We start from the raw sequence: 26,762 nt of genomic DNA on the forward strand, positions 1-26,762 counted from the left end.
AGCCCCCAACAGTCTTACACACCTCATTGCTCTCTATCATAGAATAAAAGAGTATAAGAATTAAGGCTAAATCAAAATATACAATGAAATTTGATGAAAATGGAACATACACTTCTTTATTATTCATTTGACACACATTTATGAAGGTGCACCAAACACTAGGGAGGGCTGAGGTTTACTATTCATAATTTTAATTTAATAAGCTATGAGAGCATTTGTTTTTTTTATAAGTGAAACTCCACCCAGTGATAATATATTCCTAGAAATAAGGCTTCACATGTACGAAATCTTATTTGTGTCTCTTTTTCTCCAGTGTAGAATCACAAAGCAGAAAGAAAAACAAAACTTTTACTTTTAAATTTATTTATAAAAATCAATTTGTTGTCTGTGTTTACGTGTGCATTTGAATGCAAGAATGCATATGTGTATTTAAGGGTGACTCAGGGCAGCCATTATATTAGAGAAAATGTCACCCTATTTGGTAGCATATTGATTTATTTTAATTCAGCATGAACTTTCAGTAGATACCTCTTTATAACAGTGATAAACGGTACTTAAGAATCAATCTCTGCTAACTTCAGAAATTCTTGAAGAAAAGAACATTGTTCTGTTCAATAATCCAATTCACTTTTGCTAAAATGTATACAAAATCATGGATGTGTTTCTAAGTTTTATGAAAGAACTGAATTATCAATTAATAAAAGGCACTCATGTGTAGATTAGTGCTTTGCTACAACTAAGACATTCTTCAAATGAATTATTTTCATTTTTATATACCAAAATATATTTCACATAGAAAAGGGTTAAATTTTCCATTTATATAAAATTCTCTACAGTAATATAAATTTTTACTAATCACTCTGTTAAAAATTAAAATTTCTAGTGTACCTTAAAAGCAAAGCTATGTAAGAATGGTTAAAGAAAAACATGAAATGACCCTGTCTAATAACATCACATTATGGTATTTTATATTTAAAATTATTATTTTACAACATTATAAGAATAGATATAATAATATTTGTTCTTAAATTATTCAATAATTTTAGGAGCATTGAAGGTTTTAAAAGAAAAATAATGGAGGAAGTTAACAAATAAACCGGCATGCCTGCTAAACCTCTGAATGAAAATAAAACATTCCTGAGAATAAAGTTATGAAGCAAAATAAATATAATGTCATTCCTATTCAAGAAATGGACACGGTCAGTAATGTAAATTCATTAGGGATTGACTTTGATGGCCTTTCTACTCTTAGATTAATTCATCATTTTCCTGAAACACATCAATTACCACTCTGTCACATTAGCTTTCTGAAAATGACCTATTGTCTGACCTGAAGGGAGAGAGTCAGTTGCCAGAATGATCTAAGAAAACAAGCCTCCAAAAAGCTCCATGAGAGGCATGTTGACTAGTTCATGGGGCTTTACGCAGTAGAATATTGACCACTTTTTCCAATAACTTTTCACTTCAAAAAGTATGATTTGGAATGGAGAATACATATACTGCATATCAGCAGAATCAAGGCTTTCCAAGTACAAAACTTGGTGTCACTTGATAAAGTAAAGCAAATCAGCATTTATAGGTATCATTTTTAGAAAAATGGTTGGGAATCACAATTCTACACTTCTCTATTTCAGTAAAATGAGGACATATCTTGAAAAATATTAGCTTATATGTGCTCGTTCCCATTCTGGTTGTTTTGTTATGTCCTCACGTTATAGTGGGCACAAATTCCACCTTTCCCTTCTTTTTCCCTCTTGTCTTCTCTGGTCCTCCTTCTGTTCTCCTCGTCCCTCTGTCCCCCTAAAAGTTCCTGGAAGTGAACAAAGGGAGGAAAGGAGGTGGAAGTAAAAGCTCAAAAAGAGATTACAATTGGTGAAATCCTTCGACTTTTTTCTTTTTCTTTTCACCAAGCCCTGGTGAAGATGTTCTTTTCTTAACCTCAGGATTTATAGGTTGAGGATTTATAGGTGGTCTTGAAACTTACTTCTCTCTGTGTCTCTCATAGGTGTGGTCCTATCTCTCATACATCATCCTGATTAGTAATTTTCCAATCTATTCATTAAAAATTCAGGTGTACTGCTGGGTTTTTTTTTTAATTGTAAAAAACTGATGCACACATAGCCTTAACATAAGACACAAAAACAACCACCGGATAGATGGACATTCATGTGATGAGATCATTTGTGTCAAGGAGAATCTTTGTCTTTAAATTAATAGTGCAATTTAAAATTAAAAAATATTTTCTTTAAAAATCTATTCCCTATAATACTAAAGCCAAAAATTATGCAAAAAATGTATTCAAAATATAGCACTCTATATTTCAAATATATATGTGAAATTCTTCCTATCTTGTATAATAAGGATTTATAAAAAAATCATCAAACAATGAGAATGTTAAAGTTCAAGAAATAATACAATTTACTGATATGGAGGTTTCTATGAATACCAGGTAATTTTGTGTCTGTCACAGACATTTGTTAAATGTGATAGGTAGAAATATGTTGTAGTAAGAGAACTCACACCTCTATTAGAGAAGGGTAGTTGAGTGGTTACTGTTTTATCACTTACATGCCAACACTTATTTCCACTATCTCTCCCGTATATATTATTTGTATGCACATAGATATACGGTACTTCCATATGATAATTGTGTACCTATGTGCACATGATACTCCTATAGGGAGCTTCTATACAGAGCTCATATACATGTAAATTAGGTTTTGTTAAAATAATGTCAAAATTACAATTTAGCTTCATGTTATAATAAAACCTACACTATTCCCTGGACTTAGGCATGTTCTAGATGCAGCTCTGATTCATTTGGCACTTGGGGACAGAATCGTGATCCCAGTGGGGAGCTCTGTGGCACCAGGGACTCTGACCTGCAGCTGCTCTATGATAAGTAATTATTTTGGTTCCCGTAGTGAGTCTGAATTCTTAATGAAGAGTGAGAATCCCCAGCACCTCTTCCTGATCATCAAGATAGTATATATGTAAGGAATAGTTTTCTGCTCAATGAACACACCCACTGGGCTGGTTAGGGCTTCCAGAATCTTCTCATTTCCAGGTTCTGTTCAGTTCTAAGCTGAAAAACTACACTTTTCCTAAGACCTCAGGTATGGACTCTGTGCCCGGTTGACAGGACACTTCAATCGGCACATACGCCAGTTCCAAACAGTGACAATCAACCCTCATATTTCCTAACTGGCGTACTTTATTATGTTATAATGTTTTGACGTAACTAGATAGAAATCAAAATGAAATAGGACGAATTACTTCATCTGTATGCCCATTCTACTCTATTCTAAGCGATTATCATGATGTGCTATGGATAATAATTTATGGATTTATCTCCCTTTATAGACTTTAAGCCCATTCTGGGCAGGGATAATGATTCATTAGTCTTCATGTCACCCAGCTTCTACGGCACTGACTGACACAGTGTATAACATAAAGTGATTGGTGATTCAGGTGAGTCAAACACACACAGGTATTTTGATGATCGAACTTGTTTCATAATTGAAATAATTCTGTGTATCTACAAGCAGAAAACATGAAAACATCTCTACAGGTGTTACGTATGTCAGAGCCGCTATCCTGGCTGGTTTCATATATTATTTTGCTCTAACAGAATGGATATTTGCATTGCCAAGTCACAAAACACTATGCAATTTAATCTTGTATTTGCAACTAATCTCTCGAATGACAAGAAATAAAGAAAAGTGATATGGAATTCAATTGTTCTGGCCACTTAGCTTTTAGAGCTCATCTGAGTATGAACTACTTATATAATTAAAAAATATGAGCTTATCAAAGTCACTTTTTATTCACTGGTAAAGGAATGAAAAAAAGAATTGTGCATTAAGATACTCTACGTACTTTAAGGGAAGAAATAGAAACAAGATGTAAATGTTCTGCAGCAGGTTGACACTGAAACACACAAATTGCAACTGCCATTAAGAGATTATTTTTTAAATCTAAAAATGATTTATTAAAAAAAATTCCTTCTATAGCAGTAATTTTGTCTATTAGCTTTGTGATAAAATAATTCCAAAACAACCTAAATTTTGAGTTTAATTCTAGTTTTAACATTTATGTTATACCCTACAAAAGCTATTTGCAACATGATGCATTGAACTGACTCAAAATAATTTTTCTGAGACTAAAAGCGAACCAGAGTAGAGTAAATGTAATTGAAATTAAATTGAAATACTTATGCAGATCCTTACTATAGGAACTGACAAATGCCTACTACATGGTTGTTCAAACTAAAGGAGAAATATGCTTACTTAAAAATAAGATCAATTGCTTAAAAACATAGGGGCAAAACTTTATAAAAGAAAATGAAAAGTGCAAACGTCCATCCTTTCATTTTTTCTTCCTTTTGGAAAAGCTTGAAACTGTCAGATTTGTCACATTCTAACATTTTCGTACAAAATCTGTTACACTGTGTCCATACACATGAACAACATTATTCTACCTTACAATGAGAAAAAGAGCAAGCATTGGATGTTAAATGGTACAAAAGGAAATATTCAGACGTGGAGGTGGGTGAAAATTAAGGCAGGATCAGGGAGGCAACTACAGTGACTGAGAACATTTGCTTCCAAGGAAGCTGATACCTTGATTTTTTCTTGCAGTTCAATTTGTGATGTCTTGAAGTCAGGACCTGGAGAGTTTACACTTAATACATTTTTCCTCTCCAGAAGCTCTTCCATTTCTTTCACCTGGGCCTTTAGCCTTCTATTTTCTCTTTCCAGTACTTGTTTTTCGGTTTCAAGTATTTCCCTCTGCTTCTGCTCCAAATTATTTTCAGCTTGCAATCTCTCTAGCTAAATACAGAAAACACAAAGAAGCAACAGGTAGCATTTGTAATTACCAAAAGGCAAGGCACCCAGCAAACAAGTCCCCACTAAGAAAGGTTCACAGACACACAGATTTATGTAATTTTTAAAAAGAACAGGGTATTTGTCTGAAAAGTTGTGCACGACACAAAGATCATAAGTCCAGGCTGTGCCCTAGATAAATGTAGTTTTCCTCTTGGTTCCTGAGACTATTCCTATAATCAACAGACTGTATTCGTCACATGCCAAGTGAAACATGATTGTATTCTGGCAATAATCTCCACTTAAATATGAACACTATCCATTGGGAAGGCACAAAATAACTTCTTGGGCAATCTTGATTGGATGGATATAGATCGTGTATTCATTCACTCATTATTTATTTACCCTACCTTTATTTATTTATTTATTTATTTATTTATTTATTTATTTACTATACCTTTCAAGTTCCACCTATTATATTGGTCAGTGAGAATAAAGACAAGTGAGTGAAACAAAATATTATACATTCCATAATTAAAGTACTATAGAATACAGTCAATCACACATGAGTGAGTGGCTAGTTGGATTTCCAGGGAATTCGAGGTGGGTAATCATGGCCAACAGGCCAAATCTGACCCGTCTTCTTTAGTATACCCCATAAAAATGGTTTTTCATTTTTTGATAGTTCAAAACAATGAAGAAAGAATACTATTTCAGACACATTGACAGTAAACAAAATTCAAATTTCAGTGTCAAAAATAAGTTGTACTGGAATGCAGCCATGTTGATTCGCTGCCATACTGCTTATGCTTGTGGTCACACGAATGACGGCAGAGTTGAACCGTTGAGACAGAGGCTATGTGACCCGTGAAGCCTCGGTTATTTACTATGTGCTCCCTTCCAGACAAAGTTTGCTCACTTCCGCTTTCTTCCCAAGATTCTCCACCAAGGCTGTACGTGAGATTGTCCCAGGGAGATGTCGATAATTACCGGTGAGCCAGAACGCCCTCTAGAAGTTTGATTTAATGGATTTAGGCTAATTTTAATGTTTCTCTCCCTTAGCCAGTTTTTGTTGTTTGAACACTTTTCTATTTATATTTTAAAGAGGCAATATCAAATGTGTTTATTTTATTCAGTCTCATTTTAAATGTTTTCTCATTATTACAATGACATTAAGTTATAATTGTCTGTTATGATTATTTTGTTGTTGTTCTGGATGTTGTAAGTGGAAATGATTAGTAGCTTTTTTAGCTCTAAATTCCAATCCTGAGCTATGAATTCTAATCTTGACTTCATAATTTATTCTGTGGGTAAATTTGGTCGGCAACTTCATCTCCCCCATGTGGACAATTTATTTTCTAATGTAACAGAGTCTGTGAGAAGTAAAATTAATTATATTGACAGGAAAACACTTTGCATAGCAAAGAGAAGAAACCCTGTGGTCATACATTTGGGGGACAATAATTATGTATGTATTTCTCCCATATATTTGGGCATCTGTATATCCAAATGTCAAAGTAATTTTATGGCATAAATCTGTATGGTGAAGCCATTCTTCACAGCAGAAAAACAAGTAGAACCTAGTCCTGATTCTGTCACTTATTTTTTGGCTGACTCTGAATAAAACATTTCCTCTTTTTGTTCCTTTTTTTAAAATAAAATTCAGATGAGAACAGCAGACCACCACATCTGTGGAATTATAAGGGCGAATGAAATCAGTTATTTGAAATGCCTTATAAACTATGTAACATGATTAAAATGTGAGACACTTTTAAACTGTTAAGGACAAAAATTGGAAATTATTCATTTTTACATAGTTTTAAATGGGTTGATTGCAGAGTACTGATTAGAATTATGCTATTATAAAGTATTTTTCGTGACATTTTATTCTAACAGAGAGATCAACTTAAGGAAAATGTTAGACTTCAAAAATATCGTTAGACATTTCTAAAATATGCTTATTCACATACATATAATTGTACCATTATTATAGTAAATACTCTGTTCCCAATTCAAAGAGAGGCTCTGGGTTCTAATAAACAGGAATCCAAACTTACATTCTTGAGACTAGACCTTGTGTATCAACTAAATATAATAAAACGAAGGGATCAAATTTTAGATGATGTGGTTTAACATGTGTGCTATCAATTTGGGGATTTAAGGTGAAAACAGAATTTCAAAATACAATTACTACCATGACACCTCTTTAATTATTAAGATTAATGCTTAAACTTTTTCACTATCATCATATAACTTATGAGAGTGGAAATAATAAAGCTGAAACAAAAAATCATTAATTGGAGGTGAAAATTTAATTTAAGGGGCACCTGGGTGGCTCAGTCAGTTAAGCAACCGCTTCGGCTCAGGTCATGGTCTCCCAGTTTGAGGGTTCGAGACTCCACCCCGCCAGTGCACAGCTTGGGATCCCTGCTTGAAATTCTCTCCCTCTCTCTCTGCCCCTCCCTGACTCAGTCTTTCTTTCCCTCTCAAAATAAATAAATAAGCTTTTAAATTTTTTTTAAAAAGAAAAATTAATTTTAGGCAAAAATATATTTTGGCCAAGGGGAAATATATGGTATGTCAAGGTGTTGTGAAATTTAAAAGGTATTGCTGAAGTCCGTTTTATTCCTAATAACAGGGAACAGATAGAACTAAGGTTTTAAAAAAGTAATAAATGGTTTGAATAAACTCTAAATCTCTAAAAAATAATTAAAGAAAGGAATGATTTTACCAGGTGTAAAAAGAAATCTTAAATAATCATGTCTGATTATTTGGTATTTGCTGCCTATTGACACAGAAATTGATAAATTTACGTATACAATGCATAGCAAAAAAGTAAATGTTATGTAGAAATTGGAACATCATGAATATTATACACAGTTTTTAAAAATTCTTTAAACAGATATTTATTGTTGAGAGAGAGAGACATGGTGTGAGCGGGAGACACAGAGTCCGAAGCAGCTCCGGGCTCTGAGCTGTCCGCACAAAGCCCGATGTGGGGCTCGAACTCACGAACTGCGAGATCATAACCTGAGCTCAAGTAGGACACGTAGCCAACTCAGCCGCCTACGTGCTCCAATATGATAAGCAGTCTTATTTCTGTTTTCATCTCACAAAATTTTTTTTAGTCACATTATTTTTTTCCAAGAATCATATGAAAATTGACCACATTAAAAACCATTCAACTTAATGCAAGTTTAAAAGACAAAATAAAAATCAGGTACTATTTTAAGCTTTCAGAATTTATGGTAAACAATTCTAATAATCATATCAAATTGAATGGAATTCCACTGAACTTGCTTCTATTGATCAAGAGAAAATCCAAAAATATTTTAAATCCAACTCTAATATGCTATAACTTTTAACTGATCGTGGGTACTGTTGTTAAATGAATTTCAGGTAATATGAGAAGTTATTGAAAAAATGCTTTCTAAAATTTTTAATGTAAAAATACATTCTCTTCAGAGTAATTAATAAAATATTTATTGATTTAATGATTTCCAATTATATATATATTAAATACTGAGAAAAATATATAAATACCCAACTGTTCAGATGTTCAACAAATACTGAATGTCTCTTATGTAAGAGGCACTGAATATTCCATTTTCTTTTTTCTTTAAAAAAAATTTTTAACATGTTTTTCTTTTATTTTTGAGAGACAGAGAGAGACAGTGTGATCAGGGGAGGGGCAGAGGGAGAAAGGGAATCTCAGAATCTGAAGCAGGCTCCAGGCTCTGAGCTAGCTGTCAGCACAGAGCCTGATGCAGGGCTATAACCCACGAACCATGAGATCATGACCTGAGCTGAAGTCGGATGCCTAACCAACTGAGCCACCCAGGTGCTCCTATTCTATTTTCAAAATACAAATAAATGCCTAGGTATAAATTGGGCAGAGACTCATGAAGGAGGACACCCACTGGGTGCTATGAGAAGGTGCCTGCCATAAGTTAGGCAATCAGAGGTTATTTGAATAATTAGTATATAAGCTGAAATCTGAAGTTAAAGAAAGAGTCAGAATCAAGGCGAGAGGGTTCCAATAAAGGAAGAAGGAAATAGGTTTGCGCATTATAAGAGGCAAGAGTTCAATCGTGAAATATTCAGTGCGGGGTAGAGTATGATATAAAAAGAATCTGGACAAGCAGGCAGTGGCTCTGGGAAGTTACGTGTGAACTCAGCAGTCATTTGAGTTGCTTGTGGAAAATGTCATATTGTGATTATCTCTAACGACAGAATATGGGGTCATTTATAAACATTTTCATCTACTCACTCAATATTCACCAATTATTATTGCTTGATGCTTTTGAAAAGCCATCAAAGATCCCAATCAGTGCAATCACTAGAATGGAAGCTTATGAAACCAGAGCTGGGCCATTTTGTTCATGAGCCTGGGACCTAACATGCTATGTGGGTGACCTACAAGGAGAAAGTACACAATGGTAGTCTCTAGGAAATAGCCTTCCTGTATTTCAATTACAACAATTAGACACAAAACAAAATTAAGAAAGCATCTTAGAAGATTTATGTGACGCCAGTAGGATTTGTCAGATTTACTCCCAAGTCATTGCTTTTAGCATAGTTCCACTGCTTTTTGTGACAGGTGAACGCAGTGATGTAAAGAGAAGATGTCTGGGAAAATGACCTAGAGTTGATTTCCAATTCTCTTAATCTTAAATGCCTCTGTTTTTCATCTATAAAATGTAGAAAATACTTCCTAGAGCCTGGTCTTATCAGGCAGAAATTCTATTTTTTATGGAAAATATTTATTCGAAACTCAAATATTTCATGTAATAAATTTGTTTTCTAAAGAATAAAACATATAAATGGCCAAATCAAATAAGGGCAGATGAAAATAGTATATTTATTTTCCATATTTTATCAAGATGATGATCATTTTGTAAATGGACCTTGTCTAGTGAGAAAAGCCCCACTAGAACGCACTGTGTGGCATGCTGCAGGCTCATGAGGAGGCACCTAAAACCAATGTGGATATCCCAATAATATATTTGCAGATATTCAGAAGTTTTATTTCAGGCAAGTCAGCCATAAAATCTCATTACAAACTATGATTTTGGAAGCAAAAGGTAAAAAGCAGGAAGCTTGCTATTTCCTAGCAGATGATTACTCTTGTACTGAGGTCATATATATTCCTGGGAAAGAACTATATAGGTTCATATCCTTATAGTAATCCTGTAAGTTTGTACTTGCTGCCATGAGGACACTGGGGTCCTTAAGAGCAGAAGTAATTCTCCAGGCAGGTAAAGAGTCTGGTCTACGGGTCACCTGAAGTTCCTCTCTGATTGCAATGCTGAGCTCATTCTGCCCATGCCAAGCGAGCAGCTGATGTACGTGTATATGCCTGCAGCAGCAACCATCACGTTTTGAATCCATTGTACTACATTACAGCAGAAGCATGTTTTCTTGTGATATATTTTGGAGTTTTGATCCTTGTTTCATCTTTCCCTGCCAGCAAACTAATTCAGAGGAAAAGCAATTCTATAGACTCACATTAAAAAGTCTTAGCAACTTGAAGCTAATGCACTGTGCATATTACTGATGTCATCTGCCCCGGGTCTTTTAACATTCTTTCTCTGACCAAGTCTTAGAATCACAAATAAGAATTGGATAAGCTCTCTCCTAAATAAAAATCTACTTCCCACCTGTCCACAGTTAAATACAGCTCAGTGATAGCTCACACCCTCTTCGACCAACAGTCATGAGAATAATAAGTGATTTTAGTAATGGTAATGTCACGTGTATTTTGCTTACTTTAATTTCAAGTCTTTGGAGAATTTCTAAAAGTAATGAGCCCCAAAACTAATTTGAAATAAAATATGTGCCAAAGTTAAATAGAAGAAAAGGGATACACATGCAAAAGAATTAATCTAGATACAAAATTAACTCAGGATGTATCACAAGCCAGAATGTAAAACACCAAACTATAAAAGCCATAGAATATATGTAGCAAGGAGAAAATTTAGATGGCTATGGGTTTGTTGATCACCATAGGTATGGTCCATGAAAGACATAATTTGATAAACTAGATCATTAAAATTAAAAATTTCTCCCCTGTGAAAAACAATGTCAAGAGAATGAGAAGACAAGCAATAGGCTGTAAGAAAATGTTTGCAAAAGGCATATCTGATAAAGGACTGTCATCCAAAATAAACAAAGAATTATTTAAATTTGACAGTAGAAAACAAACAACCCAACTGCAAAAAAAGGCCAATGATGTATAAATAATAGACATCTTACCAAGAAGATACACGGATGTCAAATAAACATTTGAAAAGATGCCCCACCCTCCTACACTGTTGGTGGGAATGTAAACTGGCACAGCCGCTCTGGAAGGTTGCTCAAAAAACTATTGATAGAACTTCCCTATGACCCAGCAATAGCACTGCTGGGGATCTACCCAAGGGATACAGAAGTGCTGACGCATAGGAGCACATGTACCCCAATGTTCATAGCGGCAGTTTCTCCAATAGCCAAATCATGGGAAGAGCCTAAAGGTCCATCACCTGATAAATGGATCAAGAAGATGTAGTATATATATATACAATGGAGTACTACATGGCAATGAGAAAGAATGAAATCTGGCCATTTGTAGCAAAGCGGATGGACCTTGAGGGTGTCATGCTGAGTGAAATAAGTCAGGTAGAGAAAGGCAGATACCATATGTTTGCACTCATAGGTCTAACAGAAGAAACCTAACAGAGGACCATAGGGAGGGGAAGGGGATAGAGAGTTGGGGAGAGCGAGGGACACAAATCATGAGAGACTATTGAATACTGAAAATGAACTGAGGACTGAAGGGGGGGAAGAGGGTGATGGTCATGGAGGGGGACACTTGTGGGAAGAAGCACTGGGTGTTATAAGGAAACCAATTTGATAATAAACTATTATAAATTAAAAAAAATAAGAGAAAAGATGCCCCACGTCACACATCATTGGGAAAATGCAAACGAAAACAATGGGAAACCACTACACAACCATTAGGATGATGGAAATCCAGAGCACTGACAACACTAAATGCTGGCAGGAACATGGAGCCCCTGGAACTCATCTGGCACTGCTGCTGGGAATGCAAAAGAATGTGGCTACTTGGAAAGAGAGTTTGGAGGTTTCTTACAAAACTAAACATTCTTATCGTATTATCTGGTGATCATGCTCCTTGGTATTTACCTAAAGGAGCTGAAAACTTATGTCTGCCCAAAAATCTACAACCCCAACCCCCCCAACTCACACAAACAAAACCAAAAAACCAACACGGCTTTACTCACAACTGCCCAAACTGGAGCGACGAAGACCCCCTTCGGTAGGCATAAATGGATACATTGAGGTATGTCCAGACAATGGAATATTATAGAGCCCCAAAAAGAAATGTGCTATCAAACCATGAAAAGAAATGCAGAAATCTTAAATGCATGTTGAGGCTGCATACTGTATTTTTCCAACTATACGGCATTCTGGAAAAGGCAACATTATAGAGACACTTAAAAAGAGTAGTGTCTTTCAGAAGTTGCAGGGGATAAAAGGAGAGGCTGAAGACAGGGGAGAATAAGTGCGTGAAGCAGAGGTATTTTAGAGCAGTGGAAATACTGGGCATGACCCCGTAATGATGGATACATTACATATTTGTCCAAGTCTATATAATGTCCAACACCAGTTACTGCACCTTAATGTAAACTAGGATGTGTCAGTGTAGGTTCGTCAATTGTTACAATGTGCCACTTTGTGAGGGAGCTGATGGTGGGGGAGGCTTTGCACGTGCAGCGTGGGAGGTGCAAATCTCTACACATTCCCCTTTCCCCTCAAGGTGAATCTAAAACTTTTTAAAAAACCAAAGCTTAATAACAATTTTTTAAAAGAGATGTTTTCATATTTTGGATAGTTACCCTTTATCAGATATATGTTTTGCAAATATTTCTTACTAGTCTTGGCTTGTGTTTTAATTATCTTAATAGTTTCTTTCACAACAAAAGTTATAAATTTTAATGAAGTACAAATGAACAATTTTTTTCAAAAAAAAAAAAAAAGAGGAAAGCCAGAGAAAAGGAAGCCCTCATGCACTATTGGTGGGAATGCAAAGTGGTACAGACACTATAGGAAACAGTAAGGAGAATCCTCAAAAAATTAAAAATAGGATTACCATATGATCCAGTAATTCCGCTACTGGGTATTTACCCAAAGGAAATAAAAATACCAACTTGAAAATACATATACATCTCTATGTTCATTGGGGCATCATTTACAATAGTCAAGACATAAAGGCAGCCCAACAGTCCACCAACTGATGAATAGATAAAGATGTGGTATATATATGTGTATATATATATGTACATACAATGGAATATTATTCAGCCATAAAATAAAAGAGATGTTGACATTTGCAACAACATACATGGATCTAGAGGATATTATGCTAAGTAAAATAAGTCAGCCAAAGAAAGATGAATATCATATGATTTCACTCACATGTGGAATTTAAGAAACAAAACAAATGAAATAACAAAGAAAAATAGAGATAAAAAATGCAGACTCAAATATAGAGGACAAATTGGTGGTTGCCAGAGGGGAGGTAGGTGGGGAGAAGGGTGAACAGATTAAGGGCATAAGAGTACACTTATCATGATGAGCACTGAGTAATTAATAGAATTGTCAAGTCATACTGTATATCTGATACTAATAAAACAATATATATGAATTATATTTCAATAAAATTGGAGGCCAAAATACATACTTCTGATTGAACATGAATCAAAAGCAATGGAAGAAAGTTACAAAGAACAATGTCTCTATGTATAAATAAGTCAATATATATTAGAATGACAAGAGAAATACATTTATAATGACCTTGCTTATACCCTGGCAGAAAAAAACTTATAAATTTCACAAGGAAAAACTGTAAATGGGTATTTTGGATCCCTGGTTTTGTGGAAAAGTCTAAAAAATTCTTACTGGTGTTACAAAATTTCATAAACAAATGTTTTCTCCACTTCTATGAAGCATCATTGAAAAATAATGTAAGTGATGTAATAATCATCTATTCATATTCTATCATACCAATCTAACTGTTAAGATTTTAAAATGTGAACAAACGTACTGTTGTTATGTCAAACAGGAAACACTGTGTTGTGAGCACATCCTACAACAACCCGAGAAAAGCTATAATCTAAAAACAAAGCAGTAAAGAGATGTTTCCTGCACTGCTCCTGCCGAGCTCTGATATGCTGCAGTGCGTTTCTTATAAACTTGGTCAGGCATGAACTTCATGGAAGCAATGCTTCCAGAACTTGAGAAGTGAAACACAATAGAGCCTCAAAGATACGGATGTTGTTTCAACGAGAACAGGGCCAGGGGTTTATGTAAGGTATGTCTGTCTAATGCAAGTTAATTTTGCTGTGGGTTAACTCCATCCTCAAGTGGTACTGAAGGCTAAGAGAAACTGTGTGAACACACAGTCCTTGGCAAGATCCGCAGCAGGAAAGTAAATAGAGTATGAGAAAGATGAAATTAAGCAAGCTACGAAAGGTAGACCTTCCTCATTTCCAAAATCTCTCCTAAAGTAAATTTGAAAGTAGACAAACTCTCTTGGCCCCAGAGTTAACCAAAAGGTTTTCTCGAAGATTTTGATAGCTCTCAGTTTCCATTGACCTAGAAGATATATTGACTAATTGCACCTACACCGATGGTTCAGATAAAATAGAAAGACAACTTTAATTATTAACACTGAACGGTGAAGGAGAAAAACGTGCGTATATAATTTACAGGAGAAAATAGTAGAAAAGTTCAATGAATTAAAAATGAAATAGCAGCAAGTAGTTATAAGCTTCCTGTAAATCACAGCTTTAAATCAAGAATGACTTAATAAATGATGTTTATGTTTTATTTTTTTAATTTTTTCAACATTCGTACTTTGAGAGACTAAGAGAGACAGAGCACGAGCAGGGGAGGGGCAGAGAGAGGGGGAGACACAGAATCTGAGGGAGGCTCTAGGCTCTGAGCTGCCAGCACTGAGCCTGTCGCGGGGCTCGAATCCACAAACTGCGAGATCATGACCTGAGCCAAAGTTGGACGCCCAACTGACTGAGCTACCCGGGGGCCCCCGATGTTTATGTTTTAAATATGCTGCTTTTTAATATCTGATTTTAGGGGAAATTTGACAAAAGATACGTATTGATGAATTATTAGAAAATACATAATGAAGAATAAATAATTTGTCTCATTGATTAAACTAGAATTACACAATATTTTTACAATAAAATTAGAACATTCATTCAAAAGATTAATATTATAATGAGGCAAGTTAGCTCCTTCCATTCATCTTTAGTCTGAAGTCAGCATGTTTCACTGGCCCCTCTATTCACTACTGGTTTGATGACAAATCTGTTGCCAAATCAACTGTCCATATACAGGTGTGGCTCTGACTCTGGTCTCTTATTCCATTTCTCTGGTCTACCAATCATTGCACAAACACTACTCTATTTGTTATGTGTATTATACTTACATGTTATATATAAAAATACAAATTTCACTCACATATGCATATTTAATTGATCTCATTTCCAGCAATATCTCTAAACTCTTGTGAATTACGTTTTGTAGACTCTATTTTCTAAGTAGATAATTCTATCATCTGTGATTATTATACTTTTGTATCTTACCAATTCTTATCATTTTATTTGTTTTTCTTTTCTTTTAGGCCTGTCTGGCATCTAAAGTGGAATCTTAAATTAAGAACGTGATATAATGCTTCTAATACTCCAACATTAAATAAAACATTTGTTCTAAAATTTTGCTACTCTATCAAGTTTTAAAAGTCAATGTGACTCCTAGTGTGCTAAAATGTTTTTCCGTATAATCATGAAATAAGTGGTACCAACAGTTTTTATGCTTTTATGTAACTTTTGAGATAACTAAATAATTAATTTTTTCTTTTACTCTGTTTAGTGTAGTGATTTACATGACTGATGATCTAACATTCCATTTCGTGAGAAATCAATTCTTTTTATTTACTATGAGATTAACACTACTTCTACTTGGTTAATATTTTTGCCTCCATATTTACATGTGAGAATGACTGCAGTTTTCCTTTCTTATATTATCCTGTCTAGATGGAACATTAGGATTAAACTAACACAGTAGAAAAAGTTGAAAAGTTTTTCCACATTTTCTCCTCTAGAATATGTTCTATAAAATTGGAATTATTGGGACACCTAGGTGGCTCAGTCAGTTAAGCTTCTGATTTCGGCGGCTTAGGTCATGATCTCATGGTTCACGAGTTCAAGCCCCACATTGGGCTCTGTGCTGACAGCTCAGACCCTGGAGCCTTCTTCTGATTCTGTGTCTCCCCATCTCTCTGCTCCTCCTCCATTCATGCCCTCTCTCTCACTCTCTCTCTCTCTCTCAAAAAGAAATAAAAACATTTAAAAAATTGTAATTATTTACTTTGAATGGTAGAAGTTAACCAAAAAATCATTCTGATAATATAGTTTTATTGTAGGAAGAGTTTTAATTTAATAGTTTTTAATTTACTTTATATAATGTTATAAGTTGTGGGAAGCTGCATAGATTCAGCTTATCAGCAGGAAGTGTCGCTCTTTGTAGGGAGCGACCAGAAAAACAAGATTAACCGTCTACAGACCAGGGATGTGTATTTCCTGACTCCGGGATTGGAGACGGGCAGACAGGAGAAGCCAAACTGAACAAAAGATCGACTGCATTCGGACTTATGCAGTGTTAATCGTACCCCTGCCCAGCATCTCAGACGCAAGTCTGGGCGCTCCTTTTGATGCTGTGTTTGAAATTTCAGTTTAGGTTTCCCTTTTTCTAATAATCATTTGACTCTGTTACCTGGCAACCGACCCATGTCAGCGTCCCGCCCCAAACCTTATTTAAGGTGTGGATATTTTCTCAATAAACTGGGCTTGATCAGAAACGCTTGTCTTGCCTCACTCTCTGTGTCTCCTTCCTGCCCTATTCTCTCTCCCTCCCTCAGGAACGGCCGATTTACCGCCCCGCTGGCCAGGGCCGAACCGACAATAAGTCAGTCAGGCTTTCTATTTCTACAAGAGTCATAGTGGGTAAGCTATATTTTTCTTGTCAATAATTTATTTCATGTAAGATTTTATTTTTATTAGCATCATACCTTCATAGTGTTCCCTTATCTTTGTAAATCTCTATCTAAAGCTGTGTCCCTTTTTTATTACTAGTATTTTCTAATTTTGGCTCTTGACTAATTTCACTTGAATTTCATTTCAGTTTATTTACTTAAAAATTTTTTTTGAAACACCCACTTCTGGCTTTGTTGACTATCTCTATTATTATTATATAATATTAATATATTATTAATTCCTGATATTGTCTTTATTTCTTCATTTTTACAGCCATTGTTCTTTTTTCCTACTAGAATATTAGCTCTCTCATTTTTTGGTTGTTGTTATTTTGTTATTCTGGGTATGCCAAGAAGCAGCTATACAATAGGCATAAAAGCACAATGGCTTTTGTTAGGAGGAATGGGTAGGAGAGAAAATGAGGGAATCAGAAGAGGCAGGGGGCGGCTGGGTTGCAATCAGGGCTGACTTTGAGTTGGGGGAGAGGAAGGAAAGAGGTGGAATCATCTTAGATGTCACCACAGTCCAAGGGGAGTTAGGTGAGGTCATGGCGGAGATGCTAAGTTAGTGAGGAGCTCACATCTCCCAGAAACAAGGAGGCTGTCCCCTGCCGGTGGGAAGCCTGATCCAATCGCCTGGCTTGCAGAGCACAGCAGGTAGCATTCTGGGTGCATTGCACTCCCTGTAATTGCGATCTGAGAGTCCCCATCCCATGGTGCACATAACCGTTTCCTAATATAGTCACCTCTGTTATAAATATCCCTGAATTTTGCAGATTCTCTCAAGAATTCCGTGTTTTATCTGTCAGTCTTATAGCCCATTAAATTTATTTATTTGACCTAGGAGATATTTAGATGTCTGTTTCCAATATCTGAATAAACAAGTTTCTTCAAGTTATTTTCTATAATCAATGCTATAATAAATGACCACCTATGGTCAAAAAATTGTATCTTTTAGGAATTACACAGTTTATAACATTACCAATTACTCAGTTTGGAACATTACCAAGGACTAAATCCCCATCTTTCCACACAGCCTCCAAAAATCAATACGAAGAAATAAATTACTCATTCTGCAAATATAATTAAGAGGCTTATTTTATTGTTTTAAAGTTTATTTATTTTGAGAGAGAGAGAGAGAACAAGACAGAAAGTGAACAAGTGAGCAGGAGAGGGTTTGAGAGAGATGGACAGAAAAAGAGAAAATCCCAAGCTTTCAGAGCAAAGGTCAATGCAGGACTCAGTCTCCTGAGATCATGAGCTGAGCTGAAATCAAGAGTTGGACACTTAACCAACTGAGCCACCCAGGTGCCCAGAAACCTTGATTCATATGTAAAAGTTAACATATACATCCAGGAGCAGCGGAGACCTCTCCAGAGACCATGCAGGAGCAGAATCAGATGGGATTGTGCATTAGATGGAAGCCCAGCTAGGGTGGCCCACTGCAGGGAAAGTCATGTCACCCTCCATATCCTGAGAGCAAACCTCAAACCCAGAGGACAAGAAAACCATCTACTCTAAGGAATGTAAGAAAGTAGCTTAGAAAGTACTAGGAGAATAGCTGTCAGTCCTGAGGTGGTACTTCTTAAGGGGGTCAAGTAGAAGAGTGACATGGCAGTTGGATATACCCAGGTAAAGAAAAATTGGAGAGCAAGAAGTTTCTATAAAGGGCCCTATCAAGAATCAGAATGCAGATTAATCTGCATCCCTCTACCCAAAAGCTTTAATTAGAAAAAAACAAACAAGAACCCCAGTCTTTTGTGTGTCAACAAAAGGAAACACTCTAGACTTAGGAAATTAAGTACACACCCCACGCTCTTCATTATTCCACTTCTTCCATAGAAATACTTGTCATTATTGTCACTTTTCTAGGAAAACGCTACCCACCTTATCACAACAAGCAAAAAAATCAATATCCACACAAAGTTACTAAAAGTATAAAATAAAAATAAAGACTTTTCAACCACTAAAAACCAAATAATCCAATTAAAAATTGGGTAGAAGGACATAAACAGACATTTGTCCAAAGAAGACAGGCAGATGGCTAACAGACATATGAAAAGATGCTCAACATCCCTCATTATCAGGGAAATGCAAATCAAAACCACAATGAGATACCACCTCAGACCTGTAAGAATGGCTAGTATTAACAACACAATAAATAACAAGTGTTGGTGAAGATGCAGACAAAAGGGAGCCTGGTGAACCGCTGATGGGAATGCAAACAGGTGCAGCCACTCTGGAAAATGGTGTGTAGGTTCCTCAAAAAATTAAAAATAGAGTTACTATTACTACGGCATAGTAATTCCACTACTGAAATACTGACCCAAAGAATATGAAAATAGTAACTCAAAAGGATATATGCACTGCTATGTTTTTGCAGCATGGTTTATAATAACCAAATTATGGAGGCAGCCCAAGCGTCCATGAATAGAGGGATGGATAAAGAAGAGTTGGTGTATACACACAATGGAATATATTCAGCCATAAAAAGAGAATGACATGTTGTCATTTGCAAGACTATGGATAGAAAAAAAATACTTTCAACTGCTGAAAATACTCCTCATGAACCTATCACATGACAAAGGAAAACAATAATACTACACTCCAACATAAATTGTATTAAAGCAAAAAGAGAAAAAAGTGTAAACCATGATATTGGATACAGTGAACTAAGAAACTGTATTCCATACTGATTATATAACTGGAATATAGTTTTTCAAGTGGTTTTTAACACAAAACTCATTTAATATCCAATAGGATATAGTCTCAGAACAGTGAGGACGGCACAGACATCTTTACCTCCACTTAAGTGAATTATTATGGCTAATAACACTGACGATGTGAATTTGTAACAATTTTATGTATGTTTTAAGACAAAGCAAAGAGCTTTATATATCAACATTATTGGGAAAGAAACAACATTTTAAAAGGAAAAGAGATAACAAAAGATTAAGAAATGAGACATTTACATTGGAAAGTGGTTTGGCAATTTTCTAAAAACTTAGGTTTATACCTCTACTATCAACCAGCAATTCCACTACTAGGGATATAAATTCCACTCTCAAGATTAACAAAAATATAAGCACAAAGCATAAATAAATTAAAATATATTCAAATTGTATTCATTATAGTCAAAATCTTTTTAAAAAACCATGTTCAGCAATAGGAGAATGGATAAACAACTTTCAGTGTATTCATACAGTGGAGTATTATTATATTGTTACTAAGTAAAAAGAAACAAAATATTGATCCATGAAACACCACATACAAAACTGAATATGATACAATAAGCAAAGGAAGGCTGGTACCATCAAGCATCATTAGGCATGTTTCCCTTTCAATGAAGTTCCGCCCAATGGGCAAAATGCATTTGCGCCTCTCATGTGGGAAACTGACTGGGAAAGAACATCAGTAAAAAACCAGAACTTGACAGGGACACAGAAATATTCCATATCTTCCAAAGACTGTGCTTTCTGCAGATGCTTACATATTCCATGATGCACTGATCAGTATCACTCAATATCTGCTCTTTAAATTATGTGTAAATTACACCTTAGAAGAAAAGGGTAGCAATAAATACTTAATGCTAAGTCCAAATGAAAAATATGAAATATGAACGTGACTGCAGTTTTCCATCTCTGTCTACAGAGAGGACGTGGGAGCAAATATACGGCAAGGGAGATGGACATGCTCAGCACCCAAATCTTTCCAGTAAGATAAACCAGAGAACTTTGAGAAATCCTTGCCTCCAGACTAGAAGCTAGGAAAGTACCTGATGAATCCAGAACATAACTGCATCTGAAAACAGTTAATCACTTGGTGATTAATGGGAAAATGTCATAAGGACCCTAGTTCCAGCTTAAAAGGACTCCTACTGGCTGATTTGGGACAACTGAACATCCAAAATGAAATCAATACTAGTGTATAATACCTTGAATCAAACATATTCAGTACAACCCAAAGATAGAAAAAGAGACAAAGAGAAAACTTTTTTAAAAACTTTTTTTCTTTGTTGCAGAATGATGCCAGCTAATAAATGCAGAGGGATAGAGGAATTAGAACTCTGGCAACTATGAATTACAATAATTATAACGAGTTCAGTTAAAAACAACCAAGGGGTGCCAGAATCATTAGATAGAAGGTACTTAGAGAACAGGGTATTTTTAGGATATTAGACAATTTTCTGAAAGATCATTCACTCATTTAAGGGTGGAAATCCACACCCTAACCAAGCAATCATGGTCAGCATCACTAACAGTAGAACAACACGGCATGATGTTTCTCTTTATGGGATTCCTGAGAAATATGTAGATAATGTACATGTTACTCTTGCTAAAGAATGTTTCATCTGCTATAAAGTAGCCTGTAAACCAGTGGCTCTTAACCAGGGTGGTTTTACCCCAACGGGACATTTCACAAAGTCTGAAGATGCTTTCGTTGTTATGTCTGAAGAGGTGTTACTGGCGTTTGGTGGGTAGAAGCCAGGGGTACTGTGAAACGTCCCACAACGCAAGCACCACCTCAGAGCACGCCATCCATGCCGGGGTTGAGAGATCCCGCTCTAGACTTTCCTCCTCTCTACGGTCAAACAGGACACAGAAGAGTAACAAACACTGTCAGCAAGCGGACAGCTCCAGAATGTGGTATTGTCTGCCACCGGACTACTCTGAATTTTTAAAATAGTAATATACGAGGAATAGTAGGAGAAGCGGTCCGAGAAGGAAAAGGATTAAATAAGGTAACACCTTGTGCATTAATAAACTCAATCACATTAAGACAAGCAGATCAAAAAGACATTCTTGAACAAATAGAGGGAATTTAAATATGAACTAGATCTTGATTATATTATAGCTAATAATTTTTTAGGCTTGATAATTGTGGTTATGTAGGAAAATACTCATACTCTAAGGTGATTCATGTGGAAGAATTTGAGAAAAGTATTATTTTATTTTATTTAGTTTATTTATGAGAGAGAGAGAGAGAGAGAGAGCGCACATAAGAATCCCAAGCAGGCTCCACGCTGCCAGCACAGAGCCTGACGCAGGGCTCAAACTCACGAAGTCATGAGATGCTTAAACCAAGAGCCAGATGCTTAACCGACTGAGCCATCCAGGCACCCCTTGAAAAAAGTACTATGATGAATACAACCTGTGTCCGAGAGGTATATTAACTACAGAGATTAATCTGAAAAGATAACAGGTAATGTTACATTTAAAAATTAATAAACAGAATGAGGCATATGGTATCATTTATAACAGTTTAAAATGTACATTTTCAAGAATATATATAAAGAATAGGTCTATATTGCAATAGTTGCCTATGTGGGGAATGCATGTAAGAGAGGGATATATAGACAATAAAAAAAATGAATGAGTGAATACAAAGAAGAGAGAGACTTCGCAGAGACCCATGGTGACAATGTGCCATGAGCTAAGGCAGATAGCATAATAAAATTCTCTGCCTCAGAGTATCAAAATAAATCAAAATATTAAAATACAAATAAATATTAGTGTATACGTGAGGGCCAAAGCATAATTTAAAAAGATAACTGTATTTTTTTAAAAGGAAACATAAATTATGCTTGACTCTGATGAAGAAATCAAAAGGGAGAGGGTGCAAATATATATATTTTCTGGAAAGACTCAGGTTAAGACAATTGTGCTAATAGTGGCCCAGAAACACAGACCTTCTGGATGTGATTCTGGTGCTTGAATGTAAGGACCCATCCCCCACCCCAACTGGTGGTGGTGGATATAAAGCATGGATCTCACTTGTGAACTGGCATAAAGTAAGAGGAAGCATAGAGTTGAAGGAGAGGCATTTTATATGGTCACTTAACAGTTAAATAATATGGAAGCAGTGGCAATTATATGGATTTTGGAAGTGGCCAGATTTTATTAAATGACTTGGAAGCCATAAAGAAAATAACTGACAGGCTTGGGTCAGCCAATTTTGAAATCACAGAATGTTATTGAAGCCAGAAATTATTCCTGATGGTGTTTAAAGAAGCTCTTATCTCCTGAATCCAGTGGGCAGACTGAGTGTCCCCAGTCCCAGGAATTAATCTTATATGGAAGAGCTGCACAGGAGACAAAACACTTGGTCTGGAAAGTTCTCCAGTGCTAGATCAGGGTCCTGAGAGGGATGCATGGGACCTTGGAGTTGGGAAGAGCTTATTTGAGTGGATGCACATGAACTCCCTGAAGAACTATCCTATCCCAGGGGGACTACTGAAATGAGTGCCTCAAACACCATGTAGACACAATCTACCCGCATGGCCCTAGGAAACAGCAGATAAATGGTGGGTGACGATGGACAATTAAATGTCATCAAGTGGTAACCCACATTCTCTTTCTGGATGTCATATCTTTGCTGGACTTCAAATGACCTTGATGTTCTTCAGAAGACCTCATTGGTACTTTATACTGAAGACATCATGCTAATTGCATCTGATGAATGAGAAGTGGGAGGTGCTCTGGGTGCCGTAGTTAACTCACAGGCAGGTCAGAGAGTGGAAAGTTCACCCACTTAGGTTAGCATCCTACCGTGCCAATAAACTGTTTGGGGACCTAGTTTTCTCGAGCATGCCGAATCATCACCTCTAAGGTAAGGGACGAGTTACGGCACTAAGAAAGAGGCAGAATGGTTGACCTTGGAGAAAGGAGATACTGCACTTGGAAATAAGGTTTTGACTCATTTATGAAGTGACTTAAACCGTGGCATTTTTGAGTGGGGCCTAGAGTAAGAGAGGGAGCAGCAGGTCCAAACTGTTGTGCCGGCTTTCCTGTCATTCATTCCACTTGGCCTGGCAAATCCGATAGAATTAAAATACATCATAGATAAGAATGTATGTGGAGACTGGCAGACCCCAGTGGAGGAGACACAGAACACACTCCGAGGATTCTCAAACAAGGCAACGACATCTCCTGAAGTGAACTACTTTTTTTATTTCAAAACTAGATCCTCATATGCTAAAACCAGTTCCTAGGAGAGGATGAGTCCTGATCATGAGACAGTAAGTGACTGTGGCTGGAGCTGCCTGTCATGGTCCGGACATTATCACATCCATTAAACCATAAGGTCAGACAGACTTACAGCAATTCTCCTCTTAACAGAAATAATATACTGAGGATCAGGCCTGACAGGTGCAGAGGACAACAGTAATTTACACATATGGAGGGACCAAATCCTCAAGTTACCTATGTATAGTATGTGGATGTCTCTCTCATAGCTCACACATACAAGCCCATGGGCAGTACCTTTCAGTGAGCTAAAACAGAAGGGAAAGAATAAAAGGGATGATCCATGAGTGGGTCATCTTGAGAGGTTGGCATGAGACAAAGCACATACGTACTCAGTGGTGGCCTAAAGCACAATGATGAGAAAAAAATCCTTCCTTGGAAAAATACACTTGTCATCAGTGTTGAATGAAGGGACAAGCCACCAAAGGTAAGGAGATATATATATATAACTGACTGGAAAGTGGCGAATCACGTGGCCACTTGGCTGGGGTCCTTGACAAAACAAAACTGAAAGACTAAAGACAAAGAAGTCTGTGCAAGAGGCATTGGGATGGACATGCAGTTTTGGATGTAAAAAGTGTCCTTTTATGTATTTATTTTTGTTTCCCATATCATATCTGCCAGATTTTCCACCAGAGAAGACGTTTTAGCAAGCAGACAGGAAGGACGTTGGCGTCCAGTCAACATCCCTCATTCTTAGTCCTCCACAACCTGGAGCTTGAGTAACAGGTTCAAGGTTGGAGGTTGTGCCTGGGCCCCATGGAACGGACTTCCTCCCAGCAGAGCTGATCTTAGCTCTTCACCTGCTGAATGCCTGATCTGCGAGCCTCAACTGACAGCCACGCAGAGACAGAAGACCAGACCCTTTCTGTAGGAGGCAATGCATAGTTTTCATTTGAATTGAAAAGTGCTCTTGTCTTTTCTCTTGTCCAGCCAGCAGCATGATCTAAAGGCTTACACAGAACGTTGTTTACCAACATAGATTCCTATGAAACATCACCTAAAAGCTCAGGCACATTTAATAGCAAAGGAGATTAAAAAATAGGTGCTTTACCAAGACCACTCCTCCAAATACCAATCACAAGTCAGCAGAAAGCCTGAAAAAGTGAGGATGGTTTGTCAAATGACATCTGTGTTTTCCAACTTGAGGGAGCTACTCTACAAGGTAGGACACTGTCCTCTGTTTTTTGCATATAGTGTGGGCCATCGGCCAATGTCTGAGGCTGTGCCCTAGTACACTGAATATATGCGTATGTCCAGGAACCAATGTATGAAAGTAGGATTGCTTTTTCTCACCCTTATTCCTTGTGTGTCCCCATTATTCTCAACATTGGTAGAATTTTATTTATACCCTGACAGGGATAGATTAAACATCTATGTAAAACATGCTTTTCCACTGTGCACTATAAATATATTATGATTCTGAGATGTTTCAATGTTTTTACTCACTTGGTAAGGTTAAAAGTTTAAGAGTCTTGACAAAATAATGTTTTGAGTTTTGATACCAACATTAGAAGTGTGCGTTAGTGTAGCTTTAGATCTGTAGTTTAAGTTTTCTCTTTTAAAAGAGAAAGGATATTTCTCAAGTGTGAGTCAGTGAAAAAATCAATTACTCAAATATGTCAGTGAGCCAAAGTCCAACATGAACATTTGTCTAAATTCGAAAACAAATGTCAATGAGTATGGATCGATTATGTGAGAATCTTCAACTTACCTGACCTTTTACTGAAAAATTCTTAGACATTTATGTTAGAGAAAGATTTTCCCAACAGATTTGATAAAGGTCAAAGTATAGACTTGAGTATTATTTGAAATTTGGTCTCCAATAATTATTTATGACCAGAATTCGAAATCACTTGTAAGGAAAAATTTTAAATGGCTCATATCTAGAACGAGGTGGTTTTTGGTTTGTTTTGTTTAATTTCTTGATGTGCTTGTTTTTATTTTACCTATAGCCAGACACTTCTACATCTCCTTACCTTACCACAAAATTAAATAGAAGAAAGAAGAAAGAAGGATGGACCTTCTTCCCTCTCCCATCAAGGGTGGTCAAAATATCAAATTTAAGAAGTTTTGAATGACAGTGGTTTCTACTTAACTTGGAATAATGGATATAACCTACTAGAGGATAAACCTTAGTGGAGGCCAGAATTTGTCTCTGAAGGAGAGAAAATGCAGAACAAGTATAAAAAATTTTAAAGAACCAACCAAACAAAGAAATGGTCAGGATTCTGAAGTCACCTTATGAAAAAGTCAGTGATAATAAATTATTTCCCGTTTTATTTCTCTGTGCTACAGGGCATGAATTTCCAGTGTCTGACTAATAATAATTGTCTTGCTTATTTACATTCTTACCCAAGAGGTTCAAATTCAAATTTTCTAAGGTGGGATAGTGCAAAGCCTGCCTTTCTATTGCACATAATCATTGCCTTTTTAATCATGCTTGATGATTTTTTAAAATTGGTGGAATGATAATCATGGTTAAAATATTTTTAATATATTTAAAAATAAAATGTTCCTGGAATGATGTATTGTATCATTATTTAACCACGTCACATAGCAATTTTTGCTTGCTTTGTATATTTTTATTTGGTATTCTAACATAGGAGATTATGCTGCAAAAATGTGCAAAAAAGAAATTCAAAATAATAAGATAAAAAATACTTAAAATATTTAGTTGATTTATGAAGACATGGCGTTTAAATCTAATTCTGCCATGTACTATCTGTGAAGCCTGGGGCACATTCCTTAAACTTCCTGAGCCTGCTTTCTCATCTGAAAGAAAATAATTTATAT

General features: G+C 36.1%; 1 protein-coding gene across 1 annotated transcript in view; it reads right to left on the reverse strand.

Moving 5' to 3' along the window:
- CCDC102B (coiled-coil domain containing 102B) overlaps window positions 1–26,762 on the reverse strand; it is an 87,675-nt gene that overhangs the window by 7,613 nt on the left and 53,300 nt on the right. The window contains 1 exon segment of the mRNA XM_029922790.1: window positions 4,623–4,832. Coding sequence (XP_029778650.1) covers window positions 4,623–4,832 — 210 coding nt within the window.

This window comes from Suricata suricatta, chromosome 14, assembly GCF_006229205.1.
Source record: "Suricata suricatta isolate VVHF042 chromosome 14, meerkat_22Aug2017_6uvM2_HiC, whole genome shotgun sequence".
In the NCBI taxonomy this organism is placed as follows: Eukaryota; Metazoa; Chordata; class Mammalia; order Carnivora; family Herpestidae; genus Suricata; species Suricata suricatta.